Source organism: Schistocerca gregaria, chromosome 3, assembly GCF_023897955.1.
Source record: "Schistocerca gregaria isolate iqSchGreg1 chromosome 3, iqSchGreg1.2, whole genome shotgun sequence".
Lineage (NCBI taxonomy): Eukaryota > Metazoa > Arthropoda > Insecta > Orthoptera > Acrididae > Schistocerca > Schistocerca gregaria.
Window position 1 is genome coordinate 570082697 of NC_064922.1, and position 23523 is coordinate 570106219.

Below are 23523 nucleotides of genomic sequence, written 5' to 3' on the forward strand. Positions count from 1 at the left end.
CCATTAGAACCACTGATAGCCTTGGGAGAGCCAGCCCTTAGAAACCCTACCATCTGGTGAGCAAGATGTATGAGACAGGCGAAATACCATCAGACTTCAAGAAGAATATAATAATTCCAATCCCAAAGAAAGCAGGTGCAGACAGATGTGAAAATTACCGAACTATCAGTTTAATAAGTCACAGCTGCAAAATACTAACGCGAATTCTTTACAGACGAATGGAAAAACTGGTAGATGCGGACCTCGGGGAGGATCAGTTTGGATTCCGTCGAAATGTTGGAACACGTGAGGCAATACTGACCTTACGACTTATCTTGGAAGAAAGATTAAGAAAAGGCAAACCTACGTTTATAGCATTTGTAGACTTAGAGAAAGCTTTTGACAATGTTGACTGGAACACTCTCTTTCAGATTCTGAAGGTGGCAGGAGTGAAATACAGAGCTCGAAAGACTATTTACAATTTGTACAGAAACCAGATGGCAATTATAAGAGTTGAGGGACATGAAAGGGAGGCAGTGGTTGGGAAGGGAGTGAGACAGAGTTGTAGCCTTTCCTTGATGTTATTCAATCTGCATATCGAGCAAGCAGTAAAGAAAACAAACAAAAATTTCGGAGTAGGTATTAAAACCCATGGGGAAGAAATAAAAACTTTGAGGTTTGCCGATGACATTGTAATACTGTCAGAGACAGCAAAGGACTTGGAAGAGCAGTTGAATGGAATGGATAGTGTCTTGAAAGGAGGATATAAGATGAACATCAACAAAATCAAAACGAGGATAATGGAATGTAGTCAAATTAAGTCGGGTGATGCTGAGGGGATTAGATTAGGAAATGAAACACTTAAAGTAGTACAGGAGTTTTGCTATTTAGGGAGCAAAATAACTGATGATGGTCGAAGTTGAGAGGATATAAAATGGAGACTATCAATGGCAATGAAAGCGTTTCTGAAGAAGAAAAATTTGTTAACATCTAGTATAGATTTAAGTGTCAGGAAGTCGTTTCTGAAAGTATTTGTATGGAGTGTAGCCATGTATGGAAGTGAAACATGGACGATAAATAGTTTGGACAAGAATAGAATAGAAGCTTTCGAAATGTGGTGCTACAGAAGAATGTTGAAGATTAGGAGGGTAGATCACGTAACTAATGAGGAGGTGCTGAATAGGACTGGGGAGAAGAGAAGTTTGTGGCACAACTTGACTAGAAGAAGGGATCGGTTGGTAGGACATGTTCTGAGTCATCAAGGGATCACCAATTTGGTACTGGATGGCAGCGTGGAGGGTAAAAATCGTAGAGGGAGACCAAGAAATGAATACACTAAGCAGATTCAGAAGGATGTAGGTTTCACTAGGCACTGGGATCTGTCCTTCCTATCAGATTTAACCCGCTCCTCCCTATCCCATCAAATTTAGGGGCTCCTCTCGATCCCCTTACCTCCTTTGTCTTCCCTCCGCTTGATCTTGGCCAGGCCTCTATCTGAACTATCTGTTCGCTGCATATCTTATCTTCCTACAAACATAGATCCCCTTTTTCATATCCCTACAACCCACCCTGCCACAGTCACGCAGCACTATAAACTCCTTACCTATCTCAAACGATCAGTTCCCATTCCCTCTCGCCCTTATTTCTCCTGAATACAGGTCCCTCCCATCAAGTGGTAGCCTAGTGTAATACAGTGCATGGTTTGTTTTTAACCTGCTCGCAACTAATTGGTTTTAAATGTCCGATAGCATTTCCCTAAGTGTTATTTTTTATATCATCTATGAACAGCGCCCTTTATGCATTTTAGAACATTTTTTTACAGTTCATCCTTTTGAAAACTTTTATAAATCTTGGATCTTTTAAACTCTATTGGCTGCAGAGCGGAGAACACTTTTGCTGCCAGCCCATCCTCGCCCATCGGTGGCACTTATCACGATACTTGTAAGTGTTTGAGACCGAAGTTAACAGTCCTCCTTCTTCTTTTTTCGTAAGTCGTGAGTCTTCTGATGGTTTGAAGCAGCCCCTCTCCTGTGCCAGTCTCTTCACCTCAAGGAAACACTTGCAACGTGGATCATGAATTATTTCTGGATATATTTAAATCTCTGTCTTCAACAGTTTTTGCCCTCTGCAGTTCCCTCAAGTAACATGGAAGTCTTTCCCTGATGTCTTAACAGATGTCCTATGACCCTGTCCCTTCTCCTTGTCAGTGTTTTCCACATATTCCTTTCCTGTACGATTCTGCGTGGAACCTCCTCATTCCTTCCCTTACCAGTCTCTGTAATTTTCAACATTCGTCTTTAGCACTCAATCTTCCGACCGTCATTGCTTATTCTCATTACCTTCGTCTTTCTTCGATTTACTCTCAGTCCATATTCTGTACTCATTACACTGTTCGTTCCATTCAGCAGATCATGTAATTCTTCTTCACGTTCACTCAGGATAACAATGTCGTCAGTGAATCTTAGCATTTATAACCTTTCACCTAGAATTTTAATTTCACTCCTGTGCCTTTCTTTTATATCCGCCATTGGTTCTTTAATGAAAAGAGTGAAGAGTAAGGGGGAAAGACTACAAGCCTGTCTTACAACCTCATTAACTTGAGCACGTCGTTCTCCGTCGTCCACTGTTATTATTCCCTCTTGGTTCTTCTACATATTGTATATTACTCATCTTCACCTATAGCTTTCCTCTATTTCTCGCAGAATTTCGCACATCTTGCATTTTACATTGTCGAACGCTTGGTTCTTCTATATATTGTATATTACTCATCTCCACCCAAAGCTTTCCCCTAGTTCTCCCAGAATTTCGCACGTCTTGCATTTTACATTGTCGAACGCTTTTTCCAGATCGACAAATCCTATGAACGTGCTTGATTTTTCTTTAGTCTTCCATTCATTATCAACCCCAAAGTCACAGTTGCCTCTCTGGTGCCTTTATGTCTCATAAAGCCAGATTGATCGTCACTCAACGATTTTCTTTTCCACTCTTCTGTATATTCTTCTTGTCAGAAACTTGAATTCCTGAGCTGCTAAGCTGATTGTACAATAATTCTTGGACGTGTCGGCTCTTCCACTCTTCGGAATTGCGACGAGATATTTTTTCGAAAGTCTTGATGGTATGTCGCCAGACTCATACATTCTACACCAACGTGAATAAGTCGATGTGTTGCCACTTCCCCAATGATTTAAGAAATTCTGGTTGAATGTTATCTATCCCTTCTGCCTTATTTGATCTTAACTCCACCAAAGTTCTCTTGAATTCTGATCCTAATAGTGGATCCCCTATGTCTTCTAAACAGACTTTTGATTTTTCTTCTGTTACATCAGACAAGTCTTCCCTTCATAGAGGCCTTCAATGCACTCTTTCCACCTATCCGCTATTTCCTCTGTATTTAACAGTGGATTTATCCCTATATCTTTAATGTCACCACCCTTGCTTTTAATTTCAGCAAAGGTTGCTTTGATTCTTTTATTTCCTTTTCGATTTTCATGCTGCCATTTCGTCTTAGCTTCCCTAAACTTCCTATTTATATCACTCTTCAGCGACTTATATTTCTGTATTCCTAAATTTCTCGGAACATTTTTGTGCTTTCTTCTTTCATCGATGAACTGAAGTATTTCTTCTGTTACCCATGGCTTCTTCGCAGTTACCTTCTTTGCACATATGTTTTTCTTTCCAACTTCTGTGATTGCCTTTTGTAGAGATGTCCACTCCTCTTCAACTGTACTGCCCACTGGGCAAATCCTCATAGCTGTATCTACAGCCTTAGGGAACTTCAAATGTATCTCGTCATTCCTTAGTACTTCTGTATCCCACTTCTTTGATCGTTCCTGACTAAGCTCTTGAACTTCAGCCTACTCCTCATCGCTACTACATTGTGATCTGAGTCTATATCTGCTCCTGCGTACGCCATAATCCAGTATCTGATTTCGGAATCTCTATCTGGCCACGATATCATGCAACTGAAATCTTCCGGCGGACTTTACCAAGTATACCTCCTCCTCTTGTGATTCTTGAACAGAATATTTGCTATTACTATCTGAAATTTATAACCAAGCTCAATTGGTCTTTCTTCTCTCTTATTCCTCGTCCCAAGCCTTTATTCTCCTATAACCTTATCTTCTACTCCCTCCCCTACAACTTCATTTCAGTCCCCATGACTATTAGTTTTTCATCTCCCTTTACGTTCTGTGTTACCTCACATACTTCCTTTATCTCTTCATATTCAGCTTGCGACATCGGCATATATACCTGAACTATAATTCTCGGTGTTGGTTTGCTGTCGATTCTGATAATAACAACCCTATCACTGAACTGTTCACACTAACGCACCCTCTGCCCTTCCGTCCTATTCAAAACGAATCCTACTCCCCTTATACCACTTTCTGCTGTTGTTGATATTACCCTATACTCATCTGACCAGAAACCCTTGTCTTCTTTCCATTTCACTTCACTGACCCCCCACTATATCTACATCGAAGCTTTGCATTTCCCTTTCAAGATTTTCTAGCTTCCCTAGCACGTTCATGCTTCGGACATTCCACCCCCGACTAGTAGGACGTTATCCTTTCGTTGGTTGTTCAATGTTTTCCTCATGGTCACCGCCCCATTGGCAGTTCCCTCCCGAAGATCCGAATGGGGAACTATTGAGGAATCTTTTGCTAATGGCGTGATCATCATGACAATTTTCAGTTACAGGCCACATGTCCTGTGGATACACTTTATGTGTCTTTAATGTTGTTGTTTCCATTGCCTTCTGCAGCCGTGCAGCTAGGCGACTAGCGCGAGTATTGCTGTTCTCGTAAAGATAAATCGTGTTAGATAATAATACCATTTAGTTTAGAACTGATTACGTGGTAAATAGGTGTAATAGTGTGATTTTTGATCGTACCATTAAAGGTTTTCGTTTTTCTTTATGGAATATTGCGGAAAACGCGAAAAGATCGTACAGTCGGGTTACAGTCGTATTTTCTGTTTACTTTTTGCCGCAGAAAATCTATACAATTTCGTTTCAATGTTCTTTGCTCTCTCCAGCAATTTAACCGTAGCGTATCTCTTCATTATTTAACTCACATTTTCTGAAAGTAGCGTAAAGTTTAAGTTGTTGTTTCTGAAACGTCGCACTGTTTACATATAGTTGCCTATAGCCCAAATTTGTGGAATCATATTTTCGTGTTTGTGTGTAAATTAACTGACTTATTCTTAATAAACTATTACGTTTATCTTGAGTGAAAAGCGCTTGACTTGCCGTAGAATTGTTAAGTCGGGGCTTTGGTGTGACGGGTGCAGCAGTTTTTTCCATGTGGGTGACTAACGTGGGAGAAGGAGAAGTAAATTAAACTCGTCAGTGGTTTTATATGATATGTAGTAGAGAAAGAAAGATACTAGAACAGGAGGGGAAATTTCCGCCCTTCAGGCTGAGTTAGACAAAGCCAGGGGAGATCTTTACAGGTTAAGGAGGGAGAAGGGTAAAGAGACGTGGGAAGTGGCAACAGCCAACAGGAGGAACAGGCCTAGAACTTTGTCTGACAGCTTCGTGGTGAATGTGGAAAATAGGTTTGACCTGTTGCTTCAGTTAGAATCTGGTGAGTCTCAAGCATTTGCAGGTGTAGACAGAGCACAACAAATTTTCAGCAGAAAATTGAAAAGTAAGAATGAAGGGAAATCGTTAAAGAGAAAGAAAGTTTTGCTGTTAGGTAGTTCCCATGGAAGAGGTGTTGGCCAACGTTTGCAGGATGAATTAGGATCTGAGTACAAACCTAGTGCTGGTCTGCAGCAGGTGACAGAGGATTTAGGATCACCTGGCAAGGATATCACTAAGGAAGACTCCGTGGTTATACTGGATGAGCCAGCTAATAGTATTGGCAGAGATCCTGCGTACAGTATAGAGTGTGACCTGTCAAAGATTGAATTAGCATCGAAGCATACTAGTGTTGAGTTTGTATCTGTTCTTGGGCGCCAGAGCTAATTTGGAGTTGGTACAGCTGCTTATGTCGAGTGTAGGGTCACGCATGGGTGTGGTTCCTGTTGATTCTCTCAATAGGTGGGATTATACATCTACATCTACATCTACATGATTACTCTGCAATTCACATTTAAGTGCTTGGCAGAGGGTTCATCGAACCACAATCATACTATCTCTCTACCATTTCACTCCAGAACTGCGCGCGGGAAAAACGAACTCCTACACCTTTCTGTTCGAGCTTTGATTTCTCTTATTTTATTTTGATGATCATTCCTACCTACGTAGATTGGGATCAACAAAATATTTCGCATTCGGAAGAGAAAGTTGTGACTGAAATTTCGTAAAAAGGTCTCGCCGCGACGAAAAACGTCTTTGCTGTAGTGACTTCCATCCCAACTCGTGTATCATATCTGCCACACTCTCTCGCCTATTACGTGATAATACAAAACGAGCTGCCCTTTTTTGCACACTTTCTATGTCCTCCGTCAATCCCACCTGGTAAGGATCCCACACCGCGCAGCAATATTCTAACAGAGGACGAACGAGTGTAATGTAAGCTGTCTCTTTAGTGGACTTGTTGTATCTTCTAAGTGTCCTGCCAGTGAAATGCATCCTTTGGCTCGCCTTCCCCACAATATTATCTATGTGCTCTTCCCAACTGAAGTTGTTCGTAATTTTAACACCCAGGTACTTAGTTGAATTGACAGCCTTGAGAATTGTACTATTTACCGAGTAATCGAATTCCAACGGATTTCTTTTGGAACTCATGTGGATCACCTCACACTTTTCGTTGTTTAGCGTCAAGTGCCACCAGCCACACCATACAGCAATATTTTCTAAATCGCTTTGCAACTGATACTGGTTTTCGGATGACCTTACTAGACGGTAAATTACAGCATCATCTGCGAAAAACCTAAGAGAACTGCTCAGATTGTCACCCAAGTCATTTACATAGATCAGGAACAAGGCATGGTCTTCACATCAACAGGAAAGGGAAGGGTAAACTGGCTGGGAAAATAGCAGGAAAGTTAAAGGGGGGAGGCACTGTCATGAGTGATAAAATACCAGTGGTTATAGGGTTCAGGAAAGACCCTTTTTTTAAGGTAGGGAGGACAGAAAGAAACCAAGTTTTAAGAAAGGTTAGGATTGAGACAAACCTTCAGTTTGAGAAAGAAACCAATAAACATAATTCTAGCTTATTGCGCCAGCATAAACAGCTGTTGGTAAATAATTTTCAACAAGCACCAGAAATTTCCACCCTACCCAAATTCAACTCAGTCAATGAGAAATGTCAGCTATCTTTATTGCATCAAAATATTCGACGATTGAGAAATAAAATTAATGAATTAATTATCTGCATAGATGAATTAGAGTTATCAAACCCAGCTGACATAATCTGCCTTTCTGAACATCATGTGACTTCTGGTATAGACCTTTTAAGTGTTACAGGATTTCATCTCACTTTCGTAGAGCAGAAATGGAGAAAGGAGGAGTTGCCATAATCATCGGGAACTCACGTAAATTTAAGGACATAGACATTCGTAAATTTTTCCTAGAACAGCATATAGAAGCATGTCCAGCAGAAGTAGGATTTCATAAAAATCCTTCATAATATTAAGCATATCGAGCACCTGCAGGTAATTTTAATCTGTTCGTAAACCACCTTGAAGCTGTACTGGTCCACTTAACAGCCAAAAACAAAGAAATAGTGGTTGCTGCTGACTTCAAAGTAAATTTCCTTAAAGACTCTCTCAATAAGAACTTATTCGAATTGGTAACACTATCACTCAGTTCCCTCCGCAAAGTTCCCAACCAGGGTAGCCGATTGCTCATAAGCAGCCATTTATAATATCTTTATAGAAAAGTCAAATGAACAAAATTATATTACAAAACCAATAGTTCATGGCCTCTCAGGCCATGACATGCAGTTACTTCTGTTAACTGTTAATACTGAACAGGGTATAAAATCTGATAAATCTGAACTCAAGAGGGTAATCAACAAGCCAAAAATTTCTTATTTTTGTACACTCCTCAGAGACATTCACAGGAGTGATGTTTACAGATATCATGCGATGAATGAAAAATATAACACTTTTGCTAACAAAGTGCTTACCTTATTTGAACACTGTTTTCCCCCACAACTAAACAAATTGGAGCAAAGTCTACAAAGAAGCCATGGATTACTCAACGAATAGAGGTATCTTGTAAAACAAAGGAAGAGTCCTGATGTATATGCTACAGCGCATTACAAGAAATACTGCAAAATATTAAAGACTGTAATATGGACATCAAAGCAAATACATTACAAGGAAAAGATAGTCATATCAGATAACAAAATAAAGACAATATGGGATATAGTGAAATAGGAGACCAGTAGAATCAGACATGAAGAGGGGCAAATAGCATTAAGAGTAAATGATACATTGGTGACAGATGTATATGCAGATTCATTAACAGTCGCTTGTGAGAAACGGTATCAAAAGTCTTCTGGAAATCTAGGAATATGGAATCGACAGCACTCATTACTTCATGTTGCACTAAAACTTTATTTTCTGAATTCGTGTTGGTTATGTATCAATAACTCTTTTCTTTTTTGCAAGGTGATTCATGATGTTCGAGTACAGTATATGCTCCAAAATCCTACTGCAAATTGAAGTCAGTGATATGGGTCTGTAATTCAATGGGTAACTCCTGTTTCCTTTCTTGAATATTGGTGTGACCTGTGTTACTTTCCAGTCTTTAAGAACAGACCTTTCGTCAAGTGAACGGTTGTATATGATTACTAAGAAAGGCGTTATCGTGCAACTTCCTGGCAGATTAAAACTGTGTGCCAGACCGAGACGCGAACTCGGGAACTTTGCCTTTCGCGGGCAAGTGCTCTACCATCTGAGCTATCCAAGAAAGACTCATGGCCCGTCCTCACAGCTTCACTTCTGCCAGTAACTCGTCTCCTACCTTCCAAACTTCCAAACTAGAGCACTTGCCCGCGAAATGCAAATGTCCCGAGTTCGAGTCTCGGTCCGGTACACAGTTTTAATCTACCAGGAAGTTTCATATCAGCGCAAACTCCGCTGAAGAGTGAAAATCTCATTCTGGGTGTTGCTAAGCCATGTCTCCGCAATAACCTTTCTTTCTGGAGTGGTAGTTCTGCAATGTTCGCAGTAGAACTTCTGTAAAGTTTGGAAGGCAGGAGATAAGGTACTGGCAGAAGTGAAGCTGTGAGGAGGGTGCGTGAGCAGAGCTTGGTTAGCTCAGATGGTGGAGCACTTGTCCGCGAAAGTCAAAGGTCTCGAGTTCGATTCTCGCTCCGGCACACAGCTTTAATCTGCCAGGAAGTTTCATACCAGCGCACACTCCGCTTCAGAGTGTAAATCTCATTCTGAAGGCGCGATTGTGTCTGCATACTCCGAGAGGAACCTGATTGGTATACCATATGGACCGGAAGACTTGCCTTTCTTAAGTGATTTGTTTCACAACACGGAAGATATCTACTTTTATGTTACTCATGCTGACATCTGTTCTGGTTTCGAATTCTGTAATGTGTACTCCGTCTTCTTTCGTGAAGGAATTACGGATAACTGTATTTAGTAACTCCGCTTTAGTGTCACCATCATCGGTAACATTTCCATCGCTACCGTGCAGTGACGGTATTGACTGTTTTTTTTCCACTGGTGTACTTTACATACGACCAGAATCTCTTTGGATTTTCTACCAGTTTTGAGGCAATATTTCATTGTGGAAACTATTAAAAGCATCTCGCATTGACGTCCGCACTAAATTTACAGCTTCCGTGAAACTTAACCAGTCTTGGCGATTTTGAGTACTTCTGAATTTGGCATGTTTTTTTTCGCTGATTCTGTAACAGTGTTCTGACGTGTTTTGTGTACATCGTGGATCAGTCCCGCCTCTTACTAACTTACGTGGTATGAATCTATCTATTGCTGTCGATACTGTGTCTTTGAATTTGAGCCATATCTGGTCTACACTTACACTAGCTTGGAAGGAATGGAGACTCTCTCTTATGATGGCATCAAACGAATTTTTATCTGCTGTTTTAAAAACACTTACAGTGAAAATGTACTTAATTCACTAGACAAAAAATTGCAGACAACTGGTATACTTTGTTTTCTGTCAAAGGCATTTGACTGTGTAAATCACAATATCCTTTAAAGTAAATTAGAATATTATGGTATAACAGGAAACGCTGCAAAATTGTTCAAATCTTATACTCTGGGAGGAAACAAAGGGTGTTATTAGAAAACAGACATGTATTAAGCTATCAGGCATCATCCAACTGGGAACTAATTACACGTGGGGTCCCACAACGTTCCATCTTAGGGCCTTTACTTTGTTTGTGTATTTCAATGACCTATCATAAGTAACTTTACCAGATGCCAAGTGTGTTTTGGTTGCCGATGATACAAACATTGCAATGAATAGCTAAAGAAGTGTAGTCTTAGAAAGAACACCTAATAAAATATTTTTGGACATTAATCACTGGTTCCTAGCCAATTCTTTGTCAGTAAACTTTGAAAACACACACTACATCCAGTCCAGGACTGGCAAGAGGTGTCCCACGAGTATATGCCTAACATATGATGACATCAGATAGAAGAAGGGGACAGTGTTAAATTCTTGGGAATACAGCTTGATAATAAATTCAACTGGCAGGAGCACACCACAGAACTACAGAAGCGTCTAAACAAATGTCTGTTAGCAATGCGAATTCTGTCAGACATAGGGGATATAACAATGAAAAAGCTGGCATACTATGCTTACTTTCACTCCATAATGTCATATGTGATTATTTTTTGGGGTAATTCATCAAGCCATGCTAAAATTCTTTGGGCACAAAACGTGCAGTAAGAGTTACACTCCTGGAAATTGAAATAAGAACACCGTGAATTCATTGTCCCAGGAAGGGGAAACTTTATTGACACATTCCTGGGGTCAGATACATCACATGATCAGACTGACAGAACCACAGGCACATACACACAGGCAACAGAGCATGCACAATGTCGGCACTGGTACAGTGTATATCCACCTTTCGCAGCAATGCAGGCTGCTATTCTCCCACGGAGACGATCGTAGAGATGCTGGATGTAGTCCTGTGGAACGGCTTGCCATGCCATTTCCACCTGGCGCCTCAGTTGGACCAGCGTTCGTGCTGGACGTGCAGACCGCGTCAGACGACGCTTCATCCAGTCCCAAACATGCTCAATGGCGGACAGATCCGGAGATCTTGCTGGCCAGGGTAGTTGACTTACACCTTCTAGAGCACGTTGGGTGGCACGGGATACATGCGGACGTGCATTGCCCTGTTGGAACAGCAAGTTCCCTTGCCGGTCTAGTAATGGTAGAACGATGGGTTCGATGACGGTTTGGATGTACCGTGCACTATTCAGTGTCCCCTCGACGATCACCAGAGGTGTACGGCCAGTGTCGGAGATCGCTCCCCACACCATGATGCCGGGTGTTGGCCCTGTGTGCCTCAGTCGTATGCAGTCCTGATTGTGGCGCTCACCTGCACGGCGCCAAACACACATACGACCATCATTGGCACCAAGGCAGAAGCGACTCTCATCGCTGAAGACGACACGTCTCCATTCGTCCCTCCATTCACGCCTGTCGCGACACCACTGGAGGCGGGCTGCACGATGTTGGGGCGTGAGCGGAAGACGGCCTAACGGTGTGCGGGACCGTAGACCAGCTTCATGGAGACGGTTGCGAATGGTCCTCGCCGATACCCCAGGAGCAACAGTGTCCCTAGTTTGCTGGGAAGTGGTGGTGCGGTCCCCTGCGGCACTGCGTAGGATCCTACGGTCTTGGCGTGCATCCGTGGGTCGCTGCGGTCCGGTCCCAGGTCGACGGACACGTGCACCTTCCGCCGACCACTGGTGACAACATCGATGTACTGTGGAGACCTCACGCCCCACGTGTTGAGCAATTCGGCGGTACGTCCACCCGGCCTCCCGCATGCCCACTATACGCCCTCGCTCGAAGTCCGTCAACTGCACATACGGTTCACGTCCACGCTGTCGCGGCATGCTACCAGTGTTAAAGACTGCGATGGATCTCCGTATGCCACGGCAAACTGGCTGACACTGACGGCGGCGGTGCACAAATGCTGAGCAGCTAGCGCCATTCGACGGCCAACACCGCCGTTGCTGGTGTGTCCGCTGTGCCGTGCGTGTGATCATTGCTTGTACAGCCCTCTCGCAGTGTTTGGAGCAAGTATGGTGGGTCTGACACACAGGTGTCAATGTGTTCTTTTCTCCATTTCCAGGAGTGTATATGTGGTGTGAACTCAAGAACATCCTGCAGAGGCCTGTTTAAGGCACTAGGGATCTTTCCAATATATTTATTTCTTAATTAAATTTGTCATTAAAAATATACCCCTTTTTCAAACCAACAGCTCAGTTCATGGAATCAGTACTAGAAATAAGAATAATCTTCACAAGGATTTAAAGTCACTCTTGTACAAAAGGTGTGCATTATTCAGGAACACACATTTTTAATAACTTGCCAGCATATGTGGAAGATGCATTAGCTTATTTGCTTAGTTGTAAATATTTGTCATGTATCGTTTTTCTGACATGTTCTACATCCTGGAGAACCTCCTCACTACAGATCAATTTAAGTAAATCTGATCATACTCATTCTGTCGACCCTTGTTGATTCTTCCCACTGAAGGGGGGCAGTTTCCCACCTCAAGGACAAAAGAGTACCCTGAACCTTTGCTCCATCCTCGCCCTCCTTGACAAGGTCATTGGCAAAATGAGGGCGACTTCTTCTGCTGGAAGTCTTAGGCTGCCATTGCTGATACTTAATCAAAATTTAAACGTTGGCAGGTTTAGAATTCACGACCGAGGACGTTTTGATTACTAATCAAAGACGCTACACCTTTTTTTCTGCATTTTGTTCGGTACTGTTCGTTGCGTTTGGTCTGGGCGGACGTCACAAGACATACGTTCAAGCTGATCGTTGATTCCTTTGCTCAGTTTTTTATTACAGAGTGCGAGCAGCCCTCTGACCGAACACGCTGAGTTATCGTGCCGGCTCCCCTAGACCACAGGTGCACGTTGCACAGTAGCACAACAGATAAAGATAAGCTGCAGGAGATATCAAAGAAATATTATATTTACCTCAGGCCATCGAACTGTACCATTTAAATCCGCTGTTGGACAGTTGTAAATCAACTTTTTGTTTGAAATTTATCTCAGGAATCTTTTTAAACCACCGGCGCATCTCTATATTCGTAGATGCTAGATTTCGCGAGATGGAAGAGTCGGACAGTAGGTTTCGCAAGTATAGGAGGCGAATCGTGAGCCCAGTGCATCAGAGTGTGCAAGAGCTTTGAGTAGATCAAGTCTCAAGTGAGTAATCGTCTGTGATAAACGCAGTTATTCTATCAGTGCGGGAAGCTGTTCAAGAAATGACAAATGTATTCTTATTCGCCCTGTGTAACTGCACTTTATCTGACGGTTTTCTAGGCGAGTACTGTAGTTTAGTGAGTGTTCACGTACTTCATAGGAGGAGGCCGCCATAATGACGAGCTAGCTTGCAGGTGATCCACAATGGACGAGGCAGGAATGGCGAAATGTAACTGAAGGCAGCACATTTCATTTGTTCCGGGGTAAACTTTATGTATGGTGTTTTTGTGTCTTTTTCCCTTATTGATTTCGAAAAGTTATTCCGGTTTGTTGTGGAGGAAATTATCAGCCGCAGTTTTTATAGCATTTGCTGTTAATTACTTACCAACTAATTTTCATAGTTGAAACGTCCCCTTTGAAAAATTTATACACGACTGTGCTTAAACTGACACACAATAGCTTTTAGCGCAACGCAATCTGACTTTCAATAATCCCTATAAGAGAATGTCCCTGACTAACATTAACCTATATGTTTCACAGATCACTTACCTCACAAAAAATCTTCGTTACTCGAACTACTGCAATACAGCGAGCACCACTACTGCCAGCTAAATAAAAGATTCTAACTACGGAAGGCACTAACTACTGATAGGTATAGTTAGCAAATGAAAGATTTTAATAGAGAACAAACAGTGTATTTACCTTAATAGTCAAAATATATATGATAGTTCATGACATCCAGTCTTACAAATTACAAAAATCCGCCATCTCTCTCCCCACGTCCACCACTGCTGGCGGCTCACCTCCAACTGCGCAACGCTACGCGCTGTTAGCATCCAGCTGCCGCTGCCCAACACTACAATGGCAGACAACAATGCAAACTAAACACAGACTGCGCACGGCACAGCCAGTGATTTTTATACAGAGCGCTACGTGGCGGCGGCGTTACCAATAAAAAAACCTAAACAGCTTACTTACATAGTGTACGATCTAAGTTTGAGAATATATCGATATACAAACGGAAAATTATATTTACGGAAAAACTTTTCCGAACAACCAGCAAAAATAGTACATATCCACAAACACGGTTACATAATATACAAATAACAATGTGTTCAAACGTGGTAAAAAAAGTAGAGGGTGTCGCCGCTTTTCGGTAAACCACCAAAAGATCCTTCAGGACTGGATTCATTATAGGATTCAGCCATTAACATTCACAGTGAAATGAAACTATTAACAGTTATGGTGAATTGCTAGAAACAAAAATCAGTTTATTTACTTTTTTTCCTATCTCTCTGACTTTCATTTGACCGTCCCTTGTGTAAATTTTTGCTATCAGCTGCTCGAACTGATCTCTGGAAGTAACTACTAACCTGCAGACCCAGGCGACATGAGGTGCAGTGAAACAGAAACGCCTCCAGCGCTCTGACCGAAGAGCGTCACCAGCTGTGGATCCCCGCCGAAGCTGGCGATGTTCCTCTGCACCCAGGAGAGCCCCAGCTGCTGGTCTTTGAGGCCCGCGTTGCCAGGAACAACCTCGTCGCCCGTGCTCAGGAAGCCTGCAACCGGATTGAAACTCTATATCAATTACATTATCTTGCGCATGGTACACTATCAATCTCTCAATATTCTTGTACAATGCTTCATGATCTAGCACGCGAGATGATGTTTTCATCCATTCTGTTTTGATTTTCCTGTATGCTTGTATAAATGGACAGTTTTCTGTCGTTCATCTTACTCCTCAGTTATATACAAATTGTACATGTCCATCAGAAAACGCCGTTTCATCAATGTGACAATAATATCTAGTAACAAACGTCTTTCTCTAAAGATTTGCCATCTTGATTGTGATAGTACCATATTTCACAGATCTATGGTTTTTATTGATTTGTTAATTATATCCAAATCAGTTACACAGAAAATAATATTCAGTTCTTATAGCACCATTTGTGAGTCTAAATTGCACGTAATTTTCTTTCATCCTGTAGGTAAAGTGTGGTTTCCTTCTAGGTTCGTTCGGGTAGGATTTTGACAAGTTGAAACGTTTGGCTTTTATTCTTCTACATTTTAAACACATCCTCACCAGATTTGGTTATTGTCTTTATGAGAGGTGGCTCACAATCGATTATTCTTCATGAGTTTTGTGGTAAGTGGGACTTCATAATCGGTCGGATTCTTCAGCCATAAAAAATTATATTCGTTAGAGAAAACCTTTTTGGTGAGTTTAGTTTCGCACAAATGTAGGGCTTCCGCTTTTCAACGTAATCGTCCTTCACTTTTAAGCACGTTGCAACACCTCCATGAGACCCACTACATAAATACAAGTAGCCAGGAAATTGAACCAGTTGATAAACGTAGCCTTCAGTTTCTCGTCATCTTCAAACTCTTGTCCGTCTAGAAATTGTTAAAAATATAAGAATGGGCTACTGGCGCTGCCTGCAAAGTCAGGACTGTACGGCGGGTGATTCAAAATTTTCTAATGGAAATGCTGAGTGTTATCCTTTGTGATACGTGGTTCGGGTTATGGCATGTAGACGTTTGCTGACGTGGAATACTATCCCTGGCCTCATTCCGGCGCCATTGAATTTGAATGGTGCTACACAGTCTGGTGGGAATTTCACAGTACACGGCATCTGCAATTGTTTACGTACGTTCCACCAATCAATCGAAATCAATATTTTACATGTCTGTCTACTGGACCTGCGACTTTGCTCTTCGTCATACACTTTCGTACATCCAGTTCGAAATTCCCTACACAATTGTCTAGTAACCCTTCATTCTTTAGTGTAGGCCTACAAACTAGGAATAGTTCTCGATAAAACTGAGTTGCTGTAGATCCTTCTGATCACTGAAATAAAAATTATAGCATTCACATCACAACTGGCAGGACACCGAAGACATTTAATCGACAACCAGCCGATTACTCAATTCAAAGAATTATTTATGCGTCTTGGCTAAAAAATAAGACTGCACTGCATAGGTTTGTATTTCATCTGAGCTGCCAACATTTAAATATAAGCAAATGACCTTTACTCTTTTACAGAGCCTCGTAACGCAAGTGGTAACTAAGTTCTGTACAAGAGAATAAAAATGCCTGTTTCTTTCTCTTAATACACAGTGACAGTTTCTTTTTCTTTTCTTTTCCGGCATTTATGTGTTTCATATTCTGTGTTTTGATAAATACGATGTAAATTTCGAGGAAAAATCGCAACATGATGACTTACACTTCTACCCACTCACGGAAAACTAGCGTTCAACGAAACTGTTGTTATTTACAACGATAAGTTCGAAATAAAAGTACACAGAATCCTCATGTGTAACTATATATATAGACATGCGTGATGCCTGTACAGAATTATATCTAGATATTCGTACAATACATGTATACAAATACGATGGCATACTGAAAAGCAATCACTCCAAATTCCTTATGCGAAGACTCTTAAAGCTTTTCATCAGCATCATCATCATCATTTAAGACTGATTATGCCTTTCAGCGTTTAGTCTGGAGCATAGCCCACGCTTTTTTAAAATAAAACAATAGTTATTAACATTTTACATCGTTGTACTTCATGTCTACATATTTGCAGCATCCTGCCACTAGACGTCTCCGAACTGTAGCGTGTAACTCGGCTGTGTATAAAGGGCGTGAGAAACAGTTTGCTGAAATCGAGTTTCCAATTCGACTAATTCGTCCACCCGCGGTGTGCCGCCTCCTTCAGCATGACAATTCCAGGCCACACACGAGCGATGCGACATCAGCAACCAGCCCACGCCTTGGATTGGCTGCCACCGACGATCGACTGGACAGTCGCGATTTCACCCCATCCGATTTTCATCCGTTCTCAAAACATAAAGATCACTTTCGTGGACTTCACTTTGATAGTAAGAAAGCGCTGTAAGCAGAGGTGAGGTTGTGGCTCCGTCAATAACGTCAAACATTCAACAGTGACGGTATCACCAAACTGGTCTTTTGCTGAGAGAATATGTTCGTTGTTTCTACATCTAAATCTACGTGATTACTCTGGTATTCACAATAAAGTGCCTGGCAGAGGTTTCAGCGAACCACATTCAGGCTGTCTCTCTGCCGTTCCATTCTCGAACGGCGCGTGGGAGAAAGGAGCACATAAATTTTTCTGTGCCTTCCCTGATTTCTCTTATTTTACCGTGATGATCATTTCTCCCCATGTAGATGGGTGCCAACGTAATGTTTTCGAAATCGGAGTAGAAAACTGGTGATTGAAATTTCATGAGAAGATCCCGTCGCAACGAAAGGCGCCTTTGTTTTAATGGTTGCCACTTCAATTCACGTATCATGTCTGTGGCACTATCTCGCCTACTTCGCGATAATAGAAAACGAGCTGCCCTTCTTTGTACTTTTTCGATGTCTTCCGTCAGTCCCATCTGATGCTGATCCCACACCGCACAGCAATACTCCAGAATAGGGCGGACAAGCGTGGTGTAAGCAGTCTCTTTAGTATACCTGTTGCACGTTCTAAGTGTTCTGCCAATGAATCACAGTCTTTGGTTGGCTCTACCCACAACATTATCTATGTGATCGTTCCTATTTAGGGTATTTGTAATTGTAATCCCTAAGCATTTAGTTGAATTTACATCCTTCAGATTTGTGTGACTTAACGCGAAGTCGAAATTTAGCGAATTTCTTTTAGTACTCATGTGAATAATTTCACACTTTCTTTATTCAGGGTCAATTGCCAATTTTTGCACCATACAGATATCTTATCTAAAGCACACTGCAATTCCTTTTTGGTCATCTGATGACTTTACAAGACGGTAAATGATAGTATCATGTGCAAACAATCTAAGACGGCTACTGAGATTGTCTCCTATGTCGTTAATGTAGATCAGGAACAATACAAGGCCTATAACTCTTCCATGGAGAACGTCTTATATTATTCTGTTTTATTCGATGACTTTCCGTGTATTACAACGAACTGTGACCTCTCTGTCAGGAAAACACGAATCCAGTCCCACAACTGAGGCGTTATTCCATAGGCACGCAGTTTGGTTAGAAGACGATTGTGAGGAATGTATAACACGACAGTTGCTAGTTCGCGCCAAATGTAAAACTCGCCTGCAAGCTAGCGTTAGCCTCTTGGAGGAGTTTGATGTTTGACCGTGAGTTGACCTAATTGGTAGAGGGTATCGAATAGTTAATAGAAAACTGAAAGGCTTGATTTTGGAGGTAATGAAGGTAGTGAAGTTCACGTGAATGAAAAACAACAAGAGCACCATACGACAGCCGAAACTACATCCGAGGCAATTTCAATATAAATTTGCTTTCAAATGCCTCACTCGGCACCCTCAATGTTAACCGTACAACTGACTGCGTAGCGTGGTCACCCAGTAGCCGCCCAGATAGACCGCCAAAACTAGTTTTTAACGAGTGCCAGGCCACTTCCGTAGCGGAGGGGTTTCCCTACAACTTTTATACTATACAAAGCATGAACCAGTTTTTAAATTACAGTTTCTCTTTCTAAACATAAATATTTTATGAAGTTTCATAAAATATTTTATGAAGTTCCATAATACATATATTACAAACTTCCACTTTCTCTCTGACCAATCAATGACCTTCATTAATAAAGAACAACCACTTGGTAGTTACATACACATAATTATACAGTATAAACTATTTACAATCGATATTGGTGTTACAAACAGTGTCGAAAGCCTTCTGGAAATCTAAAACAGTTAGATCAATTCCACACCCCTGTCGACAGCACTCATTATTTCATGAGAATAAAGTGCTAGTTGTGTTTCGAAAGAACGACATTTTCTGAATCCGTGCTGACTATATGTCAATAAATCGTTTTCTTCGAGGTACTTCATAATGTTCGAATACAGTATCTGTTCAGAACCCTACTGCAAATCGACGTTAGTGATATGGGCCTGTAATTCAATGGATTACTCCTACTTCCCTTTTTGGGTATTGGTGTGACTTGGGCAATTTTTGAGTCTTTAGGTACGGATCTTCCTTTGAGCGAGCGGTTGGATATAATTGCTAAATATAGATCTATTGTATCAGCATACCCTGAGAGGAACCTGGCTGGTATACATTCCGACCGGAAGCCTTGCTGCTTTGCGACGCTGAGGATATCTGTTTCTATGTTTCTCATCTTGGCAATTCTTCTCGATTGGAATTCAGGAATGTTTACTTCGTCTTCTTTGGTGAAGGATTTTCGGAAAATCGTGTTTAATAACTTTGCTGTATTGGCACTGTCATCAGTGACTTCACCGTTGTTATCGCGCAGTAAAGGTACTGATTGCGTCTTGTCACTGGTGTGCTTTATGTATGACCAGAATCTCTTTGGGTTTTCTGCCAGATGTAGAGACAGTGTTTCTTTGTGGAAATTATTGAAAGCATCTCGCATTGAAGTACGTGCTATATTTCGAACTTCTGCAAGACTTTGCCAGTCTTGGGGATTTTGCGTTCTTTTAAAATTGACGTACTTTTTCGCTGCTTCCGCAGCAGCGATCTGACCTGTTTTATGCACCATGGGGGATCAGAACCATTACTTATAAATTTATGTGATATATATCTCTCAGTTGCTGTCGATACTATCTCTCTGAAATCTTTCCACAACTTTTCTAAGATTACATGATCATATGGGGAGGAGTGCAGACTGTCTCTTAAAAAGGCGTTAAGAGTATTTTTATCAGCTTTTTTAAATAGATATACTTTGCGTTTCTTTTTGATGGTTGTAGGAGTTACGGTATTCAGCCAAGCAGCTACTGCCTTGTAGTCGCTGATCCCTGTATTCGTCACGATACTCATTATTTGTCCATGATTATTTGTTGCTAAGAGGTAAAGTATGCTTTCGCAACCATTTACGCTTCAAAATAATTGTCTTAGAAAACATTCAGTTCACTTTCGGATGACGTTTAATGCCTGCCGCCAGCTTTAAAAGTATAATTTTTCCAGCATATCGAGGGCAGATTACAGTCACCACCGACTATAATTGTATGAGTGGGGTACCAATTTGATATGAGACTCAAGTTTTCTTTGAACTGTTCAGCAACTATATCTTCTGAGTCGGCGGGTCGGTAAAACGATCCAGTTAATGGTTTAGTCCGATTTTCAGATACAACCTCTACCCATACTATTTCGCAGGAACTATCTACTTCAATTTCACTACAAGGCAAACTACATCTGACAGCAATAAATACTCCACCACCAATTCTATTTAATCTATCCTTTCTGAATAATGTTAGATCAAAAAATGGCTCTGAGCACTATGCGACTTAACTTCTGAGATCATCAGTCGCCTAGAACTTAGAACTAATGAAACCTAAGTAACCTAAGGACATCACAAACATCCATGCCCGAGGCAGGATTCGAACCTGCGACCGTAGCGGTCGCTCGGCTTCAGACTGTAGCGCCTAGAACCGCCAGGCCACTCCAGCCGGCTACTGTTAGATCGCTAGGAAAATTTCTGCTGAACTTATTTCCGGCTTTATCCAGTTTTCTATACCTTTAGCTATTTGGGCTTCAGTGCTTTCTATTAGGGCTTGGAGCTCTGGTTCTTTCCCAAAACAGCTACGACAATTTACAACTACAATACCGATCGGTTTTACAACTAACTTACTGTGTTTTACCTGCCCCCTTTTAGATGGACGCCCATTCTGTGGCTGCCTGAGGCTCTCTAACGTAAAAAAACCACCCAGTTCCTTCCGCACAGCACCCGCTACCCCTGCAGCCGCTTCCTGTGTGTAGTGGACTCCTGACCTATTAAGTGGAACCCGAAACCCATCACCTGATGGCGCAAGTCAAGGAATCTCTAGCCTACACGATCACAGAACCGCCTGAGCCTCTGCACCCAAGGACCACAGTCGGTTCTATCGACAATGTTGCAGATGGTGAGCTCCACCTTAATCTCGCTAGCTCCCGAAAACCAGAGAGAATCTCCTCCAATCCAAAGCGAAATACGTCATTGGTACCGACATGAGCCACCACCTGCAGTTGGCTGCACCCTGTAATCTTCATGGCATCTGGAAGGAGCCTTTCCACATCCAGAATGACTCCCCCTGATATGCACACTGAGTGCCCACTGGCTTCCTTCCCATCCTTGGCAGCCATGTTCCTAAGGGGCCCCATTATGCACCTGACATTGGAGCTCCCAACTACAAGCAAATCCAACCTCTGTTTACGCCCAGACCTTGCAGGCCAAGAAGCTTCCTCTGGAACAGGGTGGACGACTGCATCCGGCTCAGAGACATCGTCAGCCACAGATAATGCCCAAATCCCGTTTGTCAAACAAACTGAGGAGGCCCCACGATCGGCCACTCAGAAAGTTTTTTGCTGTCTGCCAGACTCTGGAATGAACCCCCCCTCAGTGCAGGCAGTACCCGGGGAAGCCACAGCAGAGGACCGAATGGGGGACACATGGGACATGCTCGACATCTCTCGCATCCCCGTGTCCGACCCCCACAGTGATGCCCCTTGGCAGCAGCCTCAAGCTGTATGACAGAAGACAATGCAGCCTGGAGCTGTGAGTGAAGGGTCGCCAACTCAGCTCGCATCTGTACACAGAAATTACAATACCTATCCATTACTGCAGTAGCTCCTGTTTCAAGCTCGTAAAAATATACAACAAATGAACAGCGTACTCGCCTTCTAAGTAGCAGGAACACAAGGTGTTCTGTCACTCACAGTCTATCTGACACTAAGCTATACTAACCAAAACAAACAAAAGCCTGTACAATACGAGGGTCGATAGCAGTGGCTGTACGGTATGTTACACTGTTATTAAAATAAAAGCTTGTGCTTAGTAAGCACTCGAACGTGCAAGAAATTATAAAAATAATCTAGTAACTACACAGGTGTCCAGACATAAATAAGTCGCTCCTGCTGGAAGCTCATAAAAATATACAACAAACGAACGGTGTACTCGCCTTTGTAGCAGCAGAAACATGAGGTGCTCTGTCACTGACGGTCTACCTGATACTTTCTATCTGTTACAACACACTGGAGAACAAACTTGCAGATCGTGGTCTCTCTCCCACTCTCTTTGTTTCATAGGAAAGTAATCGAACCTATATTGATAACCACAGTGACGTCTCTTTCTTATTCACACCATATGAACATGTAATCGGAAGAGCAATATAACACCATTGAATGTAGCTCGTAGCTAAGCAATGGCTTGCTTTGACTCTCGCCAGGGTGCACCTGCGCGTTCTGCCATACTGACGTAATGATGGCCCCCACCAGCTCATACATACATTAATCCTTGTTCCGTAGATAAAGAATACGACATTTCGTAATGATGTGCAATGTGTTGCTTTAACATAAGTTTTCTTTACACAAAATAATTATTATTTTTTCGTTTCACAGTTACTACTTACTTCATATCTAAGAATTCATCTATTGAGTAGAAGATGTCATTCAGAAATTCTTTTATATTGATTTTAAATGTTGGTTACCTATCTGTCAGGCTTTGAATACTATTTTACAAATGACCAAAGATTTTTGTGGCAGCATAATTCACCCCTTTACACGCCAAAGTGAGATTTAATCCAGAATAGTGAAGATGAACATTCCATTTAAATTAGTGTTGTAGCTGAGCACTTTGCTGTTATTTCTGGATTGGAATGGGTCATTAATGACAAATTTCATATATATATATATATATATATATATATATATATATGTATTGTGAAGGTACTGTGAGTATCTTGAGTTCCTTAAATAAATATCTGCAAGGTGATCTTGGGTGGGCTCCAGCTATTATTCTGATTACACGCTTTTGTGCAATGAATACTTTCTCTCTTAATGATGAGCAGCCCCAAAATATGATGCCATATAAAAGCAGTGAATGAAAATAGGCATACTAGGCTAATTTACTGATATGTCTATCGCCAAAATTTGCAGCAACCCTAATAGCATAAGTAACTGAACCTAATCATTTCAGCAGGTCATCAATGTGTTTCTTCCAATTCAATTTGTCATCAATGCACCCAGAAATTTTGAGTATTCTGCCTTAGTAACAGACTTCTGTTCATAGTCTATATTTATCATTGGTGTTATGCCATTTACTGTACAGAATTGTATAAACTGAGTTTTCTCAAAATTTAGTGAAAGTCCATTTGCAGAGAATAACTAAATAATTTTCTGAAAGATATTATTTGCAATTTCCTCAGCCAATTCTTGCTTGTTGGGTGTGATTACTACACTTATATCAT

General features: G+C 41.6%; 1 protein-coding gene across 1 annotated transcript in view; it reads right to left on the reverse strand.

Annotated features, from left to right (window-relative positions):
• LOC126355907 (acetylcholinesterase-like) overlaps positions 1-23523 on the reverse strand; it is a 132770-nt gene that overhangs the window by 69318 nt on the left and 39929 nt on the right. The window contains exon 4 of the mRNA XM_050006419.1: positions 14694-14879. Within this exon, the coding sequence (XP_049862376.1) occupies positions 14694-14879 (186 nt within the window). The remainder of the gene's footprint in view (positions 1-14693; positions 14880-23523) is intronic.